General features: G+C 44.9%; 1 protein-coding gene across 2 annotated transcripts in view; it reads left to right on the forward strand.

Moving 5' to 3' along the window:
- Positions 1-20661, forward strand: part of glrbb (glycine receptor, beta b) — a 228714-nt gene that overhangs the window by 151617 nt on the left and 56436 nt on the right. For both annotated transcript variants that reach the window (XM_068022517.1, XM_068022600.1), the window contains exon 9: positions 12484-12809. In XM_068022517.1, the coding sequence (XP_067878618.1) occupies positions 12484-12809 (326 nt within the window). The remainder of the gene's footprint in view (positions 1-12483; positions 12810-20661) is intronic.

The raw sequence follows: 20661 nt of genomic DNA on the forward strand, positions 1-20661 counted from the left end.
CTCTTTTTCACCTGGTCGTAACAATCTCTTCTTTGAAGGTAGCCCATTGTTCATCTCCTGGGTTTTCTGCCAGCTTTTGACTCCAATTTATTTGCCCCAGCTCCATTCATACCCTGTTGAAGTTGGCCTTCCACCAGTTAATTATCCTTACCTTGGATTGCTCTTTGTCCTTTTCCATAGTCAGCGAAACCTTATGGTACAATGATCACTGTCCCTTAAATGCTCTCCTACTGATACTTGCACTTGGCCCGCCTCATTCCCAGGTCTAGCATTGCCTCCTTTCTCGTTGGATGAGCAACGTACTGTTGTAGAAAATTTGCCTGAACACACTCTAGGAACTCTTGCCCCTCACTGCCCTTTATACTACTATTATCCCAGTCTATGTTTGGATAATTGAAGTCCCTCGTTATAACTACCCTGTAATTTTTGCACCTCTCTGTAATTTCAAGGAGAACAACCCCAGCTTCTCCAACCTAACCTTGTAGCTAAAATCCCTCATCCCTGCAGCCAATCTCCTCTGCACCCTATCAAGGATCTTCACATCCTCCCTAAAGTATAGTGACCAGAACTGGACCCAATACTCTAGTTGTGACCTAACTAGATCTTTAAAAAGGTTCAGCCTAACTTCCCTGCTTTTTTACTCAATTCCTCTATTTATGAAGACCAAGATCCCATATGCTTTGCTAACTACGTTCTCAATATGTCCCGTCACCTTCAAAGATCTAGGCACATGAACCCCCAGGTCTCTCTGTCCCTGCACACACTTTAGAACTCTTCCACTAATTATATATTGCTTCTCCCGATCCCTTCTGCCAAAATGCATCCCCTCACACTTCTCTCTATTAAATTCCATCTGCCACTTGTTTGCACATTCTGCTATGGCCTATTGCAGGCAGTACATATCATCGTCAATGTTTGCCACACCTCCAACAGCAAATTTTGAAATTTTGCTCCATATTCCAATAATCAAGTCATTTAAATATATCAAAAAAGCGATGCTCCTAGCACTGACCCTTGGGGAACACCACTGCCTACTATCCTCCTGAGTGAAAGACAACCATTTGCCACGACTTGCTGTTTTCTGCCCTAAAGCCAATTTTTTTATCCAAACTGAAACTGACCCTCCTAGTCCATGAGCCTCAATTTTGTTAACCAGCCTTTTCTGTGGTACTTTGTCGAATGCTTTCTTAAATCCAAATAGACAACATTCCCTTCCTCAACCTTATAATTTAATTAATCACAGAATAATACAGCGCAGAAGAGGCCCTTTGGCCCATCGAGTCTGCACTGATGCATTAAAGACAAAATTAGATTAATTCAATTAGATTAGTCAACACAATCTACCTCTTACATATCAGTGCTGGTTCTCCTTAATTAACTAAACCTCTCCAAGTGCCTGTTAATTTTTTTCACTGATAATTATTTTCAAAATCTTTGAAACCATTGATGTTTAACTGACTGGCCTGTAGTTACTATGACTATCGAGCACCCTTTCTTGAACAAAAATGTCATATTTGTCACTTTCCAATCCTCTGGCATCTCTGCCGTATCTAGGGAAGATTGGAAGATTATGGCAAGTCCTTGCTCTATCTCCACTCCTGCTTCGTTTAGCAACCTGGTTTGCAAGCCATCCGGAGGTTTATCCATTCAAAACATAGCCAGCATTTCCAGTACGTCCTGCCTATCAATTTTCACCCCATCCATTACCTCTACCATCTCTGCTTATACTGATATTTTGTCAGCATCCTGTTCCTCAGTAAACAGCAATACAAAGTACTCATTAAGTATTCTATCCTTACCCTGCACCTTCTTTGTCTCTTAATAGGCCCACCCCAGCTCTTACTACCTACTTCCTATTTACATGCTGGTAGAAGATTTTTGGGTTCCTTTTTATATTAACTGCCATTCTATTCTCACATACTCTGTTTGTTAGTTTATTTTCCTCTTCACTTCCCCTCTCAACTTATTGTAATTTGCCTGGTTCTCGCTTGAAGAATTCACCTGACATGCATCATACATTTTTTTTTGTTTCATCATATTCTCTATCTCCCTTGTCATCCAAGGAGCTCTGGCTTTGGCTCCCCACCTTTACCTCTTGTTGAAATATACCTGTACCTGTACCTGAAACATCTCTTTCTTAAAGCTCAACCATTGTCCTGTTAAAGGTTTTCCTGTCAAACTTTGGATCCATTCTACACTGGCGAAATCCCCTCGTATCTCATTGAAGTTAGCCCTCTTCTAATTTAGAAGTTCTAAGTTAGATTGTTCCTTGCTCTTCTCCATTACTAATCTGAACCTTATGATACAATGATCTCTCTTACCCAAGTGTTCTCCACAGACTCTTGGTCCACTTGGAATTCCTCATTCCCCAGCACCATATCCAGCAGTACCTCTTTCCTAGCTGGACTGAGAACATGTTGGCCAAGGAAGTTTTCCTGAAATAAAAACAAGAAACACTGGAAATACTCAGCACATCTGGCAGCATCTGTGGAGAGAGAAGCAGAGTTAACGTTTCAGGTCAGTGACCCTTCTTCAGAACTGGAAGATATAAGAAATGTAAAAGATTTTAAGCAAGTAAAGCAGGGGTGGGGCAAGAGATAACAGAAGAGAAGGTGTTGATAGGACAAGGTCACAGACTAGCTGACCAGAAGGTCATGGAGCAAAGGCAAACAATATGTTAATGGTGTGCTGAAAGACAAAGCATTAGTACAAATAGGGTGTTATTGGACTGAAAAATGAACAGCCACAAGCACAAAGAAGCATCTTGGGACGAGGAAGAGGAGGATGGAGGAGGAGGAAGGAAGGTGGTATTGGGATCCCTTACTTCGAACGAGCTGGCCATGAGCGGCTGCTCAGACTCTGGTTTCCCTTAAATCTCATTCCCACATCACTGCTGCTCCACAATTCCCCATCTTTTCATCCTCTGCTACAGACCATCACAGCACCCTCTTAGCAGGAATCCTGAAATAAAAGACACCAAAAAAAAATTCCATAGTAACTTTATTCAACAACACTTTCAATAATCCATGCAAAACCTGTTTTTACTTTTTTTGGGGGTGTGAGCAAGGCCAGCATTTTTTGCTCATCATTAATTGCCCTTGAGAAGGTGTTGATGAGCTGCCTTCTTGAACTGCTGCAGTCCATGTGGTGTTGGTAGGGAGGGAGTTCCAGGATTTGGATCCAGTGACAGTGATAAGTTATAATTCAGGATGGTGAGTGGCTTGGATGGGAACTTGAAGACGGTGGTGTTCCCATGTGTCTGCTGCCCTAGTCCTTTCAGGTGGTAGAGGTCGTGGGTTTGGAAGATGCAGTCAAAGGAGGCTTGGCATTTTGGGAAGCTTGGCACACACTGCTGCCACTGTGGTACAGGGAGTGAATTTTTAAGGTTGTGAATGGGATGCTGATCAACTGGGCTGCTTTGTTCTGGTTGGGGTCAACCTTCTTGAGTGTTGTTGGAGCTGCACACATCCAGGCAAGTGGAGAGTATTCCATCACACTCCTGACTTGTGCCTTGTAGATGGTGGACTAAACTCAACTATTCATTCTTTATGCACTCTCTTAGTGACAGTCTTGTGGGTGCCTTTGCCTGTCTTAGTTCTCATATGCAGAATAACCACAGTGGTTGTAGCATAGCTGTTGGAAGGCTGCTAACTTTCAGTGGGGGAGCATGCAGATGGTCTGCAGGATGCCCTTGAGCAGCTCTGGGCCTTGAGGGCTTGGCTTCGGAGTGCACCACCTCAGGATGGAGTATTCTGAGCTGGCTGGCTGAAAGGCAACAGCAAGGCCATGTTGAGTGGCAGTGCAGGGAGCATAAATGCTGTTACCCTGAGAGAGGACAGCAGGTTCATGCTCCACGCCAGTCCCCTGGGGCGGCACCTCAGCAATGCTACTAACCTGCTGGAATACAGAGCCTGCATGCCCCTTTGAGCGTTTCAATGAGACCACCACTCATTCTTCTAAACTCCAGATAATATACGCCTAATCTCTCCTCATAGGAAAGCCTCTCACTCCAGTAACCAGTCTAGTGAACCTTTGTTGAATATCCTCTAAGGCTCTATTGTTCCTTCGGTGAGGAGACCATTTCTGAAATGGTAGAATTGAAAAGCAGAGAACTTATGTTATACCGCTTAGAACCTTGACTTGCTCACACTTGGAGTACTTAGAACAGTTCTGTTCTCCATATTATAAAAAGGCTACAGAGGCACTGGTAAAGTTACAAGAAAGGATTTACTTGGATGATACCAAAACTGAGAGATTAAAGCTATTGGGAAATAATGAACAGGCTGGAGCTCTTTTCTCTAAAAAAGAGAAGACTGAGGGATGACCTGATAAAGGTCTTTAAGATTATGAAAGAGTATGATAGTGTAGATGTAGAGAAGACTTGCAGGCATGGCCAGAACTAGGGGCCATAAATATAAGATAGTCACGAATAAATCTAATACTGAATTCAGGGAAACTTTTTTCCCAGAGAGTGGTTAGAATGTGGAACTTGCTACCACAAGGGATAATTGAGATGAATAGCATAGAGGCATTTAAGAGGAAGCTAGATAAACTCATGAGAGAGAAAGGAATAGAAGATGCGTTGATGGGGTTAGATGAAGAAGGGTGGGAGGAGGCTCATACAGATATAACCATTGGCATAGACTTGATGGGCTGAATGGCATGTTCCTATAATACTATGCAACTAAGAACAAAGGAATTGAATGTTAGAGTACCTGCTCATGCCTCTCAGAAACATCCCAAAGTGCTTCAGATACAGTGAATTTCATCGTAACACTATTATAAGAATAGACAGCAGGCCTTGGATTAGTTATCTCATTATGGAACAATATTTTTACCTGGAATTTTGCTGGTCTTTCTTGTTCAATATCATATTATACTGTACATATGACCTGCAATGCAATTAACAAATCATAAACATTCATAAATTTTACAAGGTTTTTTACAAATGTTACAAATTTTAATGATCCTTGCTTTAATGACATCCGTAGGGAATGCAGATTGAAAGCAACAATAAATGCTGAGGTTCACAAATACAATATTGTCTAAAAACTAGTGATTTTTATATATATCCTTGTCTTCAATTGCCTTGAAAACTTTATTGTATTCCTGCAATAAAGAATTGCAGAACTGTTTATTTTCATTATTTTTAAGTTATAATTTTCCCACTTTGCTTTTTAACATTCCTCCCTTCTTACATGTTTGCTTCATCAAATTTCCCCTCCAGTTGTGAAATAGGAAGGAATTTACATTTATATAGTTTCTTCCACATCCTGAGGATGTCCCAAACACTTCATAGTCATTGAATTACTTTTAAAGTGCGGCTATTGTTGGTTTGCTGGAAAGGAGGATGATTTTGACCTCAGATGTTTCCATTTTCGTTGTCAGTACTGATTCACAATTGGCTAGGATGAGATGCAGTTCCATCTGGTATAGTTGATGCTATTAATTTTTCTTACCGCCTGGGGTGAACTGTATCATTGCTTTTCATCTAATGGCTTGGCAAGGAATTGCTAAAACTTAACCATTGAAGGCCGAGAGTTGAACCATCAACACTAGTATTAAACCTCAAACTCTCCAGTTCATTAATTTTTTTTCGAACGGTATGCATGAGATATATAAAAGCTTACAAAAAAATGAAAAAAGTAGCAACTACAAAGTCAGCAATCGGTTTAGTAATTTCATTGTGTAAGTATTTTATTGACTTAAGTTATATCTTTAAAAGTTAACACTAATAACTTTCCCTTCCATAAAACATAGAATAGAATCATAGAATAATATGGCACAGAAGGAAACCATTCTGCCCATCATGCCTGTGTTGCTGAAAGAGCTATACAGTTAGTTTCACTCCCCTGCTCTCACACTATAGCTCTACAGATTGTTCCTTTTTAAGTGGTGATCCAATTCCCTTCTGAAAGTTACGACTGAATCTGCTTCCATCATCATTTCAGTTGCTACATTCTAGATTATAACACTTCTCTGAGTAAGCATAATTGTCCTCATCTCCTGCCTGGCATTTTTGCAATTATTTTAAATCTGTATCCTCTGGTTACTAACCCTCCTGCCAGTAGCTGCAGTTTCTCCATATCTACTCTGTCAGACCCCTCACAATTTTGAACACCTCTATTAAATCTCCCTTTGACTTCTCTGCTCGAAGGTGAGCAATCCCAGTTCCTCGAGCCTCTCCAGGTAGCTGAAACTCCTCATCCCTGGCACCATTCTGATAAATTTCCTCTGCACCTTGTCCAAGGCCTTGACATCCTTTCTAGCTGAGGTTGAACTAGTTATTTATAAAGAATTCATAAAACTTCCCTGCTTTTGTACATTTTTTGCATTCTGTCCAATGTTTTCATATTAAAAGTGCCTGATTTGTCAACCATAACTTCATTCTTTTGATTAGTTCTTTTGTCAGAATTGAGTCAGATCGGGATTGCTGGCAGGAATTGAGTCAGAACCACCAGAAAGTGCCAGTTTAGTTCAGAGCTGCCAGCAAAAGTTGGGGTCAAGTTAAGACTAACTACTGAAGACACTGCATTTTTGAGCAAGGGTACTACATATTGCTAATTGTATATTAATTGCGTTTAATTGTGTGCAGGTGGTGGGCATTAACTGGGCATGCACTTAAGCCCCCTGTAAATAGACAGGCATCAGGGATTTGGCCTGGAGGGTATTGCCCTCGGCGGTCCTTTGCAATCGATAGGTCCAGGCAGCAGGCAGCCAAGGGGGTCATCTGGTCACACTGTCTGCCTCTCATCCGCAGTTACATCCATGTCCGGTTGTCCCTGGAGAGGGAGCAGACGGTGTCCGCTGGTACGCTTGAGGCCTTCCGCGACCAGTGGGCACCGGAGGGACTGGAGTGCATCATCACCACCGGGAATGACATTTTAATTTGATTTAGTTAAGTTCCTTTGATAGTTTTTCTTAGTCACTGTATATTGCTGGTGCCCCTTCAACAGGGATTAGATTAGAGATACAGCACTGAAACAGGCCCTTCGGCCCACCGAGTCTGTGCCGACCATCAACCACCCATTTATACTAATCCTACACTAATCCCATATTCCTACCAAACATCCCCACCTGTCCCTATATTTCCCTACCACCTACCTATACTAGTGACAATTTATAATGGCCAATTTACCTATCAACCTGCAAGTCTTTTGGCTTGTGGGAGGAAACCGGAGCACCCGGAGAAAACCCACGCAGACACAGGGAGAACTTGCAAACTCCACACAGGCAGTACCCGGAATCGAACCCGGGTCCCTGGAGCTGTGAGGCTGCGGTGCTAACCACTGTGCCACTGTGCCACTGTATCTAGTCTCTCCCTTTAAGTTAACAATTTGCCTTTTTTTTTCAAAAGAGGTGTAAATAGATAGGCATCGAGAATTTGGCATGGAGGTTCTTGCATGCGGCAGTCCCGTGCAATTGATTATTAAGTTGATTCATGGATTTCCGGACCGCCTGTAATTTCTGTGGCCTGGACGAGACCGTGTTTCACATTTATATAGAATGTGTGAGATTGCAGCCCCTGAGAGGCTGCTCTTCAAGTTCTGGTTGCACGTCAGTCCCATGCTCCTGATCTTTGGCCACCCGGTGCAGAGGGGAGAGGGCAGGTCAAGGGACCTCCTTGTGAGACTGCATCTGGGCCTGGTCAAGGTGCCTATCAACAGGTCCAGACAGTGGGCAGTCGAGGGGGTTGTCCAGCCAGACTGCCTGCCTCTCTTCTGTGGCTGCGTTCACGCCTGGGCATCCCTGGAGAGGGAGCATGTGGTGTCCATCAATATGCTTGAGACCTTGCATGACCAGTGGGCAGTGGGGGGACTGGAGTGCATCATCACCCCTGGGAATGTCACTTTAGTTTGATTCGCTAAGTTTCCTTTAATTTTTTTTTTGTTTTTGTTTTGTTACAGTACATTAGTGGTGCCCCTTTCAGAAGGGGCACTTAGTACCTCCTTATTAGCAACTTTCTGGTTGGTCCAAAAGAGCTGTAAATAGACAGACTAAAACTGTGGATGTTGGGTTCGGAGGTGTATGCTTGTAATGTGTAACTCTGTTAAAAATACAAAACAGTGAAAAGATTGGCTCCAGTTCCAGCCTTCCCCAACAGGCTTTCTGGAAGAGAACATATAGGAACTATATATTCTGGTCTGCAAATGAAGTATTTGCCATTTATATTTGTGATATATAACTTAGCTGCCTTAAGCACCCTGTGAGGCACGATACAAATGCAATTTGCTGTTGTTGAGAATGTTAAAGGAGCTTGATTGCAGGTGAGTGATAATTGATCATTGGTCGTTCTTTCATTTGTGTTTCTGAATTCAGTTTGAAAGAAACCAGCTAAAGTAAAAATGAGAGCATCTGCCATTTTGATTGATGTCCATTAAACATGACTAAAAATAATCAATCGCTTTTAAGTATTAGAAATATTCCTGTTAGTGAATTGTGTGCATTGTGTTTTATTATCAAAGAAGAGCTCTTAAATTCTGCAGGTGTTCTCCTGGTCTTACACCAGAAATTTGGTGGGAGACTGCTGATACTCCAGAGAAATGACATAGACCATTGTTAGTGACCATTTACGCCACTTTGTTGAGGGTTGCATCGGTCTCCCACCAATGGGAGACTGAAAGAACCCCTACAAATTTCAGAGCCAAGCTATGATTTCCTCTATGGTTAACTTTTACAAAAAAAAGTAATTGTGAGCAAACAAGTAAAAAGTGGCAATGGACATTTTGGAATGGATTTCCATCATCACTACCTGGATGGAAATCTGGTAGAGCACATCACCTGCCCAGTATAAAACCCATCAAATTTTTATTCCACCAATGTCCCTTTGTCTAAACAGCTGGTGTAGGAGGGAGGGTTTCATATATCTGGATCATTGGGATCTCTTCCAGGACAGGTGGGACCTGTACAAGAAGGACGGGTTGCATCTAAACTGGAGGGGCACAAATATCCTGGCTGCGAGGTTTGCTAGCGTCACTCGGGAGGGCTTAAACTAGTGTGGCAGGGGGGTGGGAACCAGAGCAATAGTCAGAAGGTGAAATAACTGAGGGGGAACGAGTGAATAAGGCCAGTAAGACTGAGATGAAGAGTAGGCAGGGAGATGTTGCTGAGCACAGCGGGACTGGTGGTCTGAAGTACATTTGTTTCAATGCGAGAAGTATAACAGGTAAGGCAGATGAACTTAGAGCTTGGATTAGTACTTGGAACTATGATGTTGTTACTATTACAGAGACTTGGTTGAGGGAAGGACGGGATTGGCAGCTAAACGTTCCAGGATTTAGATGCTTCAGGCGGGATAGAGGGGGATGTAAAAGGGTTGGGGGAGTTGCATTACTCGTTAAGGAGAATATCACAGCTATACTGCGGGAGGACACCTCGGAGGGATCATGCAGCGAGGCAATATGGGTAGAGCTCAGGAATAGTAAGGGTGCAGTCACGATGTTGGGGGTTTACTACAGGCCTCCCAACAGCCAGCGGGAGATAGAGTAGCAGATATGTAGACAGATTTTGGAAAGATGTAAAAGCAACAGGGTTGTTGTGGTGGGTGATTTCAACTTCCCCGATATTGACTGGGACTCTCTTAGTGCCAGGGGCTTGGATGGGGGAGAATTTGTAAGGAGCATCCAGGAGGGCTTCTTGAAACAATATGTAGATAGTCCAACTCGGGAAGGGGCTGTACTGGACCTGGTATTAGGGAATGAGCCCGGCCAGGTGGTCGAAGTTTCAGTCGGGGAGCATTTCGGGAACAATGACCATAATTCCGTAAGTTTTAAGGTACTTATGGATAAGGATAAGAGTAGTCCTCGGGTGAAGGTGCTAAATTGGGGGAAGGCTAATTCTAACAATATTAAGCAGGAACTGAAGAATTTAGATTGGGGGCGGCTGTTTGAGGGTAAATCAACATCTGACATGTGAAAGTCTTTCAAAGGTCAGTTGATTAGACTCCAGGACCAGCATGTTCCTGTGAGGATGAAGGATAAGTTTGGCAAGTTTCGGGAACCTTGGATAATGAGGGATATTGTAAGCCTAGTCAAAAAGAAAAAGGAAGTATTTGTAAGGGCGAGAAGGCTGGGAATAGATGAAGCCCCTGAGGAATATAAAGAAAGTAGGAAGGAACTGAATCAAGGAGTCAGGAGCGCTAAAAGGGGTCATGAAAAGTCATTGGCAAACAGGATTAAGGAGAATCCCAAGGCTTTTTATACGTATATAAAGAGCAAGAGGGTAGCCAGGGAAAGGGTTGGCCCACTCAAGAACAGATGAGGGAATCTATGCATGGAGCCAGAGGAAATGGGTAAGGTACTAAATGAGTATTTTGCATCAGTATTCACCCAAGAGAAGGACTTATTTATTTAGAGATACAGCACTGAAACAGGCCCTTCGGCCCACCGAGTCTGTGCCGACCATCAACCACCCATTTATACTAATCCTACATTCCCTCAATTCCACTACCTATACATGGGGCAATATATAATAGCCAATTTACATATCAACCTGCAAGTATTTGGCTGTGGGAGGAAACCGGAGTACCCGGCGGAAACCCACACGGTCACAGGGAAAACTTGCAAACTCTGCACAGGCAGTACCCAGAATCGAACCTGGGTCACTGGTGTTGTGAGGCTGCCATGCTAACTACTGTGCCACTGTGCTGCCCTGTGTATTTTTGCAGTATATATAAATGATTTGGAGGAAAATGTAGCTGGCCTGATCAGTAGGTTTGTAGACGACACAAAGGTTGGTGGAGTTGCGGATAGTGATGAGGATTGTCAGAGGATACAGCAGGATATAGATCGGTTGGAGACTTGGGCGGAGAAATGGCAGATGGAGTTTAATCGGACAAATGTGAGGTAATGCATTTTGGAAGGTCTAATACAGGTGGAAGTATACAGTAAATGGCAGAACCCTTATGAGTATTGACAGGCAGAGAGATCTGGGCGTACAGGTCCACAGATCACTGAAAGTGGCAACACAGGTGGATGAGATAGTCAAGAAGGCATACGGCATGCTTGCCTTCATCGGTCGGGGCATAGAGTATAAAATTTGGCAAGTCATGCTGCAGCTGTACAGAACCTTAGTTAGGCCACACTTGGAATATTGCGTACACTTCTGGTCGCCACACTACCAGAAGGATGTGGAGGCTTTGGACAGGGTACAGAAGAGGTTTACCAGGATGTTGCCTGGTCTGGAGGTTATTAGCTATGAGGAGAGGTTGGATAAACGGATTGTTTTCACTGGAACGATGGAGGTTGAGGGGCGACATGATAGAGGTTTACAAAGTTCTGAGTGGCATGGACAGAGTGGATAGTCAGAAGCTTTTTTCCAGGGGATTTAGGTTTAAGGTGCGAGGGGCTATGTGCAATGTTGGAGGGAATGTGCGAGGCAAGTTCCTTACACAGAGGGTGGTGAGTGCCTGGAACTTGCTGCCGGGGGAGGTGGTGGAAGCAGGTACGATAGCAACGTTTAAGAGGCATCTTGACAAATACGTGAAAAGGATGGGAATCGAGGGATACGGACCCCGGAAGTGCAGAAGGTTTTAGTTTAGACAACATCAAGATCGGCGCAGGCTTGGAGGGCTGAATGGCCTCTTCCTGTGCTGTACTGTTCTTTGTTCTTTGATCTATTTTTACCACTAAAATATGTACATGAAAATTCACCCAAAAATGCTATTTGATGAGTGCCATTACAATCCTGTTACTGGCCAGCAAGAGAAAGTTGTGCAGAATTGCACAGAGTGAAATAAAAACAAAACTTCAATTCATTACTAACAGTCAGACCTGTGAGTATTCTGTACAAAGAAATAGAAAGACTCCAAAGTTTCAACAGACAAAAGAATAGCATAAAACACGTTGAACCCCCAGTATAGGTCCAACAGCCATGCCCAGGTACGCAAAGGGCTTATGAATGATACCATTCCGTCTGGCTCCAACTGGAACTGTGGGGCCTATGAAAATATTTGAAGGGGTAAGGGAAAAAGATATGTGGTTATCTGTTTCAGAAGCCCCAGTTTTACCAGGGAAGCTGGAAGGGAGGATACAGGAGAATCTGATAGTAAGCTATAAGCCCACTAACATTCAAATAATTTTGGGTAGACTTCCATCTGACAGCTGGCCAGATTGACTGCCTTGGTGGGCGGAGTGGTAGTAATGGCAGGAGGTCACCGGCGGGGACCCATAGGGATGGTCTCCGGCAGTCTGTTGTATGGAGTATGGGAGAGGTCTCCAGGTTGTGATTGAGGGAGGCAGAAATCAGGGCTGGAGAGGCTGAATGCTTCATTGTGATGCCTGGGAGTCCGGTGGGAGTGGGGGGGGCGGTTGGTGTTGGTGGGGTTGTGGGGTTGTTGGTAGTGGGGGAGCACTCCTGCTCTTCCTGTCTCATTATGAGTGCTAAAGCGAGATTAACTTAATTAACAGTGTTTACATTTAAATCCACCTATGCAAGCAAATATTTAAAAATATTAATGTTAATGTACCTATTTGTTTCTCACAGGCATCTTCTCAGTGCTCAACTTGTCATCTGAGTGCATGTCTCTCGCTGCAGAGCTGCCCAAGGTCTCCTATGTAAAAGCCTTGGATATCTGGTTGATTGCTTGCCTCCTGTTTGGGTTTGCATCACTTGTAGAATATGCTGTTGTTCAGGTTTTCTTGAACAGCCCAAAGAAAATTGAAGCTGAAAGGGCTCGAATCCAAAAAAAACTGAAGGCCAAGGAGCAGGCCATTGCACCTGAAGGGAAAGGATGTGGAAACTGGGTCAAACCATCCTCCAAGAATACTGTTAATGGAACAGGCACCCCCGTTCACATTAGCACTTTACAGGTAAGAAACTATGAAATTTGCTATTTACAACTTTTCTCACATTTTATGGTTTCTACTATATTTTATCTTAAAAGTTATGCAAGAGGGGATTGCTATGTCGTCATTATGACAGCTGAATTTAAAAATTTTCTGCACGGAGAAGCTCCCCCGCTCCCCCCCCCCACCCCCCGCAAATATGTACATAGCATTGGGAGCTTTCTGCTAACTCCTGAAAGACAATGGTAGCTACACAAAGCAAAACAATGCTATGATATGATTATTTTATTAGTGTACATCGGAAACAATGTGCCAGCATGCCAACAAATACTGAAAACACGAAGTATGCATACAGAGTTCTCAGGACACAAGTTGTGTTGTCTGCCCTGAGGTAGATAGGAATCTGATAACCTTGCTGATCCTGCTCTGGTTAATAGACCCCTCTTTGAAAATCCACAAAGAGTAATTTTCAAAATTCATGCTTCCAACCAGGAGCTTCACCTGTTGGGATCAATTTTGGAAATTCAGCTGCACACTTAAATTCCAATATGTGCTCCCAGTGAGCAGGAAGGTGGAAAATTACCCCAATGGCTTAAAAGGAGCAGAACAATCCAATAGATAAATCCTAAAATTATAATTAAGTAAAGCCAATGGCTGAAGACCTATCGTGCAACAAATTGGACAGATTAATGTCGGCATCCATTTCTCACATTTGCACTCCCATCAGCTGAGGCTTGAAAGTCTTGAAGTCTTGGACTGTCAGGAGATAAGAACTGAATAAATAGCAACAGAGGTATGACATTGGCTCCTCAAGCCCACTCTGCCATTCAATAATATCACAGCTGAACCTTTACATCAGCTGCACTTTCCTGCCCAATCCCCACATCCCTTGAATCCTTTGGTGCCCAAACACCTATCGATCTCGTTCTTGAATATACTGAAAAAAAATGCATTCACAGCCCACTGTGGAGTTGCAGGGGGGTGGGGGGGAGAGGCGGGGTAGGAAGTTCCAAAGAGTCACAACCCTCTGAGTGAAGAAACTTCTCCTCATCTCAGTCCAAAATGGGTGAACTCTTATTTTGAGACTGAGACTATAGAGTCATAGAGTCGTACAGCATAGAAACAGGCCCTTCGGCCCACCGCATCCATGCCGACCATAATGCCTGTCTATACTAATCCCACCTGCCTGCATTAATTCCATATCCCTCTATGCCTTGCTCATTCAAGTACCTGTCCAGATGCCTCTGAAATGTCACTACGGTTCCAGCCTCCAACACCTCCTCAGGCAGCACATTCCAGATATCCACTATTCTTCGTGTGAAAAATTTACCCCTTTGATCCCCTTTAAACCTCCTGCCTCTCACCTTAAATCTTTGCCCTCTAGTTTTAGTCACCCCTACCATGGGAAACAGACTCTGGCTATCGACCCTATCTATGCCTCTCAAAATTTTATATACCGCTATCATGTCCCCTCTCAGCCTCCTTCGTTCCAGGGAAAACAGACCCAGCCTATCCAATCTCTCTTTATAACTCAAGCCCTCCAAAACAGGCAATATCCTTCCGAATCTTTTCTGCACCCTCTCTAGCTTAATCACATCTTTCCTGCAGTGCGGCAACCAGAACTGCACACAGTACTCCAAATGCAGCCGAACCAACGTTATGTACAACTGTAACATGACGTCCCAACTCTTGTACTCAATGCCTCGGCCGATGAAGGCAAGCATGCCATACGCCTTCTTCACCAACTTGTCTACCTGTGTTGCCACTTTCAGGGAACTATGTACTTACACCCCAAGGTCTCTCTGCTCAACAACACTCCCCAGGGCCCTGCCATTCACTGTGTATGTTCTGCCCTGGTTAACTTCCCAAAATGCATCACTTCACACTTGTCTGCGTGAAATTCCATTTGCCAATCCCTTGCCCACTTTTCCAGTTTATCTATATCCTGTTGTAACCTTAGACAACCTTCTTCACTGTCCAGTATACCACCAATTTTGGTGTCGTCTGCAAACTTAATAATCGTGCCCCCGACATTCACATCCAAGTCATTAATATATATGACAAACAACAGAGGGCCCAGCACTGATCCCTGCGGCACACCACTGGTCATCGGCCTCCAATCTGAAAAACAACCCTCCACTACCACCCTCTGCCTCCTATCACCAAGCCAATTTTGTATCCAATTTGCTAGCTCACCCTGGATCCCATGTGTTCGAACCTTCTGGACCAGCCTCCCATGCGGGACCTTGTCAAAGGCCTTGCTAAAGTCCATGTAGACAATGTCCATCGCCTTGCCCTCGTCAATCCTCTTGGTCACCTCCTCAAAAAACTCAATCAAATTCGTGAGACATGATTTCCCACGCACAAAGCCATGCTGACTATCCCTAATCAGACCATGCCTTTCCGGATGCATATAAATCCTGCCTCTCAGAATCCCTTCCAATAACTTTCCCACCACTGATGTAAGGCTCACCGGCCTGTCGTTCCCTGGCTTATCCCTGCTGCCCTTCTTAAATGAAGGCACAACATTAGCTATCCTCCAGTCTTCCAGTTCCTCACCTGTGGCTAACGATGATACAAAAATCTCTGCCAGGGCCCCAGCAATCTCCTCCCTTGCTTCCCATAGCATCCTAGGATACACCTGGTCAGGCCCTGGGGATTTATCCACCTTAATGCGCTTCAAAACCTCCAACACCTCCTCCTTTGTAATGTTGATATGCTCCAGGATATTGCTGTTCCCTCCCTTGAACTCACTAGCTTCCATGACCTTCTCCACGGTAAATACGGACGAGAAATATTCATTTAAGACCTCGCCCATTTCCCATGGCTCCACACATCGATTGCCACACTGATGCTTAAGGGGACCTACTCTCTCCCTAGCTACCCTTTTACCCTTAATATACATAGAATCTTTTAGGATTCTCCTTTATCTTATCTGCCAGAGAAATCTCATGGCCCCTTTTTGCCCTCCTAATTTCCTTCTTAAGTGTAGTCCTAGATCCCCTATACTCCTCGAGGGACTCGCTCGATCCCAGCTGCCTATACCTGACATATGCCTCCTTCTTTGTCCTGACCAGACTCTCAATATCCCTCGTCAACCAAGGTTCCCTAAACTTGCCAGCCTTGCCATTCCATCCAACATGCCGGCCCTGAACTCTTCCCATCTCACTTTTAAAAGCCTCCCACTTGCCAGACGTCCCTTTACCTGTAAACAGCCTCTCCCATTCAACTTTTGAGAGTTCCTGTCTGATGGCATCAAAATTAGCCTTCCCCAATTTAGGACTTCAACCTGAGGACCAGTCCTATCCTTTGCCATAACTGTCTTGAAGCTAATAGAGTTATGGTCACTGGTCCCAAAGTGCTCCCCCACTGACACATCTACCACCTGCCCATTCTCATTTCCTAAGAGAAGGTCGAGTGTAGCCCCTTCTCTAGTAGGGCCATCCACATACTGCTTCAGAAAACTATCCTGGACACACTGAACAAATTCTTCCCCATCTGATCCCTTCGCACTAAGGCAGTCCCAGTCAATATTAGGAAAGTTAAAATCACCTACTATTATAACCCGATAATTCCTACACCTATCTGTGATTTCCCTACATATATACTCCTCCACTTCCCTCTGACTATTGGGAGGCCGATTGTATAATCCCATCAAAGCGATCACCCCTTTCTTATTTCTAAGTTCTACCCATATGGCCTCACTGGACATTCCCCCCAGGATATCCTCTCTAAGTACTGCCGTGATGTCCTCCCTAATCAATAGTGCAACTCCCCTTCCTCTGTTACGCCGGAAAGATCGGTACCCCGGAACATTGAGCTGCCAGTCCTTCCCATCCCTCAACCACGTTTCCGTAATAGGTATAATATCACAATCCCATGTACCGAGATCATCTGCCTTATCTGTAAGGCTTCTTGCATTAACGTAAATGCAGTTTAGCTTACCAGACCTTCCACGCTCCCTGTCCTGCCCCAGCCCGGCATGCCTACTGGACTTGCTTGCTTTAACCTCCACATTTGAACATTAGAACATTACAGCGCAGTACAGGCCCTTCGGCCCTCGATGTTGCACCGACCTGTGAAACCATCTGACCTACACTATTCCATTTTTATCCATATGTCTATCCAATGACCACTTAAATGCCCTTAAAGTTGGCGAGTCTACTACTGTTGCAGGCAGGGCGTTCCACGCCCCTACTACTCTCTGAGTAAAGAAACTACCTCTAACATCTGTCCTAAATCTATCACCCCTCAACTTAAAGCTATGTCCCCTCGTGTTTGCCATCACCATCCGAGGAAAAAGACTCTCACTATCCACCCTATCTAACCCTCAGATTATCTTATATGTCTGTATTAAGTCACCTCTCCTCCTCCTTCTCTCCAACGAAAACAACTTCAAGTCCCTCAGCCTTTCCTCCATACCAGGCAACATCCTAGTAAATCTCCTCTGCACCCTTTCCAAAGCCTCCACATCCTTCCTACAATGCGGTGACCAGAACTGCACGCAATACTCCAGGTGCGGTCTCACTAGAGTTTTGTTCAGCTGCAGCATGACCTCGTGGCTCCGAAACTCAATCCCCCTATAAATAAAAGCGAACACACCATATGCCTTCTTAACAGCTCTATTAACCTGGGTAACAACTTTCAGGGATTTATGTACCTGGACACCAAGATCTCTCTGTTCATCGACACTACCAAGAATCTTCCCATTAGCCTAGTACTCTGCATTCCTGTTACTCCTTCCAAAGTGAATCACCTCACACTTTTCCGCATTAAACTCCATTTGCCATCTCTCAGCCCAGCTCTGCAGCCTATCTATGTCCCTCTGTACCCTGCAACATCCTTCGGCACTATCCACAACTCCACCGACCTTCGTGTCATCCGCAAATTTACTAACCCACCCTTCTACACCCTCTTCCAGGTCATTTATAAAAATGACAAACAGCAGTGGCCCCAAAACAGATCCTTGCGGTACACCACTAGTAACTAAACTCCAGGATGAACATTTGCCATCAACCACCACCCTCTGTCTTCTTTCAGCTAGCCAATTTCTGATCCAAAGCTCTAAATCACCTTCAACCACATACTTCCGTATTTTCTGCAATACCCTACCGTGGGGAACCTTATCAAACGCCTTACTGAAATCCATATGCACCACATCCACTGCTTTACCCTCATCCACCTGTTGGGTCACCTTCTCGAAAAACTCAATAAGGTTTGTGAGGCAGGACCTACCCTTCAGAAAACCGTGCTGACTATCGCCTCAACTATCTCATCTGAGAGTCTACTACTTTGGCTCCCACCCCACTGCAAGACTACTTTAAACCCTCTCGATTAGTACGAGCAAACCTCCCCGCAAGGATATTGGTCCCCCTCCAGTTTAGATGCAACCAGTCCTTGTACAGGTCACCTCTGCACCAGAAGAGATCCCAATGTTAAAATTAGCTGAAGCCCTCCCGCCTACACCAGCTCTTCAGCCATGCATTCATTTGCCTTATCCTCCTATTCCTACCCCCACTAGCACGTGGCACAGGGAGTAATCCTGAGATTACAACCCTAGATGTTCTGCTTTTTAACCTTCTGCCTAACTCCCCATATTCACTTTGCAGGCCCTCATGCCTCTTCCTGCCAATGTCGTTAGTACCAATATGGACCATGACCTCTGGCTGCTCACCCTCCCCTTTCAGAATGTCCTGCAGCTGCTCCGAGACATCCTTGACCCTAGCACCAGGGAGGCAACATACCATCCTGGAGTCTCGTTTGTGGCCACAGAAACGCCTATCTGCACCCCTTACGATAGAATCCTCTATCACTATATCTCTTCCAACCCTTTTCCGCCCCTGCTGTGCAGCAGAGCCCTCCGTGGTGCCACGAACTTGGCTGTTGCTGCTCTCCCCTGGGAGGTCATCCCCCACAACAGTATCCAAAGCAGTATATCTGTTTGAGAGGGGGATGGCCACAGGGGACTCATGCACTACCTGCCTGCACCTACTACTCCGTCTGGTGGTCACCCATCTCTTTTCTGCCTGTGCAGCCATTACCTGCTGTGTGACCACCTCACTAAACCTGCTGTCCACGACTTCCTCAGCATCGCGGATGCTCCGCAGTGAATCGATCCGCAGCTCCAGCTCCGTAATGCGGGTAGCCAGTAGCTGCAGATGGATACACTTCCTGCACACATGGTTGTCAGGGACACTGGAAGCGTCCCTGATGTCCTACATAGCGTAGGAGGAGCAGATCTCGGGCTGAGCTCTCCTGCCATGACTTACCCTTAGATTAATTAGTTACTCCCTTAATTAAAAAATACAAATTATACTCAGGGCCTTGTTCTACCCACTCCAATCTAAAGTCCTTAAAAAAAAACTTTCGTAGTACTCACCTTATTGAGTTGAACACATGGCTGCAGGGATGGTGCAGGAGGGAGGGTTTTGGTTTCCTGGATAACTGGGGCTCTTTCTGGGGTAGGTGGGACCTCTACAAACAGGATGGTCTTCACCTGAACCAGAGGGGTACCAATATCCTGGGGGGGAGATTTGCTAGTGCTCTTCGGGGGGGTTTAAACTAATTCAGCAGGGGGATGGGAACCTAAATTGTAGTTCCAGTGTACAGGATGTTGAGAGTAGTGAGGTCAGGGATAAGGTTACAAGGACACAAGAGGGCACTGGCAAGCAAGAACCTGGTTTAAAGTGTGTCTACTTCAACGCCAGGAGCATCCGGAATAAGTTGGGTGAGCTTGCAGCATGGGTTGGTACCTGGGATCTCGATGTAGTGGCCATTTCGGAGACATGGGTAGAGCAGGGGCAGGAATGGATGTTGCAGGTTCCGGGATTTAGATGTTTCAGTAAGAACAGAGAAGATGGTAAAAGAGGGGGGGGTGTGGCATTGTTAATCAAGGAGAGTATTACAGCGACAGAAAGAACGTTTGAGGACTCGTCTACTGAGGTAGTACGGGCCGAGGTTAGAAACAGGAGAGGTGAGGTCACCCTGTTGGGAGTCTTTTATAGACCTCCAAATAGTTCCAGAGATGTAGAGGAAAGGATAGCGAAGATGATTCTCGACAGGGGCGAGAGTAACAGGGTAGTTGTTATGGGGGACTTTAACTTTCCAAATATCGACTGGAAATACTATAGTTCGAGTACTTTAGATGGGTCAGTTTTTGTCCAGTGTGTGCAGGAGGGTTTTCTGACACAGTATGTAGACAGGCCAACCAGGGACGATGCCACATTGGACTTGGTACTGGGTAATGAACCCGGCCAGGTGTTAGATTTAAATGTAGGTGAGCACTTTGGTGATAGTGATCACAATTCGGTTAGGTTTACCTTAGCGATGGGCAGGGACAGGTATATACTGCAGGGCAAGAATTATAGCTGGGGGAAAAGAAATTATGATGCGATTAGGCAAGATTTAGGATGCGTAGGATGGGGAAGGAAACTGCAGGGGATGGGAACAATCGAAATGTGGAGCTTATTCAAAGGGCAGCTACTGCGTGTCCTTGATAAGTATGTACCTGTGAGGCAGGGAGGAAGTTGTCGAGCGAGGGAGCCGTGGTTTACTAAAGAAGTTGAAGCGCTTGTCAAGAGGAAGAAGAAGGCTTATGTTAGGATGCGACGTGAAGGCTCAGTTAGGGCGCTTGAGAGTTACAAGCTAGCCAGGAAGGATCTAAAGGGAGAGCTAAGAAGAGCAAGGAGAGGACACGAGAAGTCATTGGCGGATAGGATCAGGGAAAACCCTAAGGCTTTCTATAGGTATATCAGGAATAAAAGAATGATAGAGTTAGATTAGGGCCAATCAAGGATAGTAGTGGGAAGTTGTGTGTGGAATCAGAGGAGATAGGGGAAGTGTTAAATGAATATTTTGCGTCAGTATTTACAGTAGA

This window comes from Heterodontus francisci, chromosome 1 (assembly GCF_036365525.1).
Source record: "Heterodontus francisci isolate sHetFra1 chromosome 1, sHetFra1.hap1, whole genome shotgun sequence".
Taxonomy (NCBI): domain Eukaryota; kingdom Metazoa; phylum Chordata; class Chondrichthyes; order Heterodontiformes; family Heterodontidae; genus Heterodontus; species Heterodontus francisci.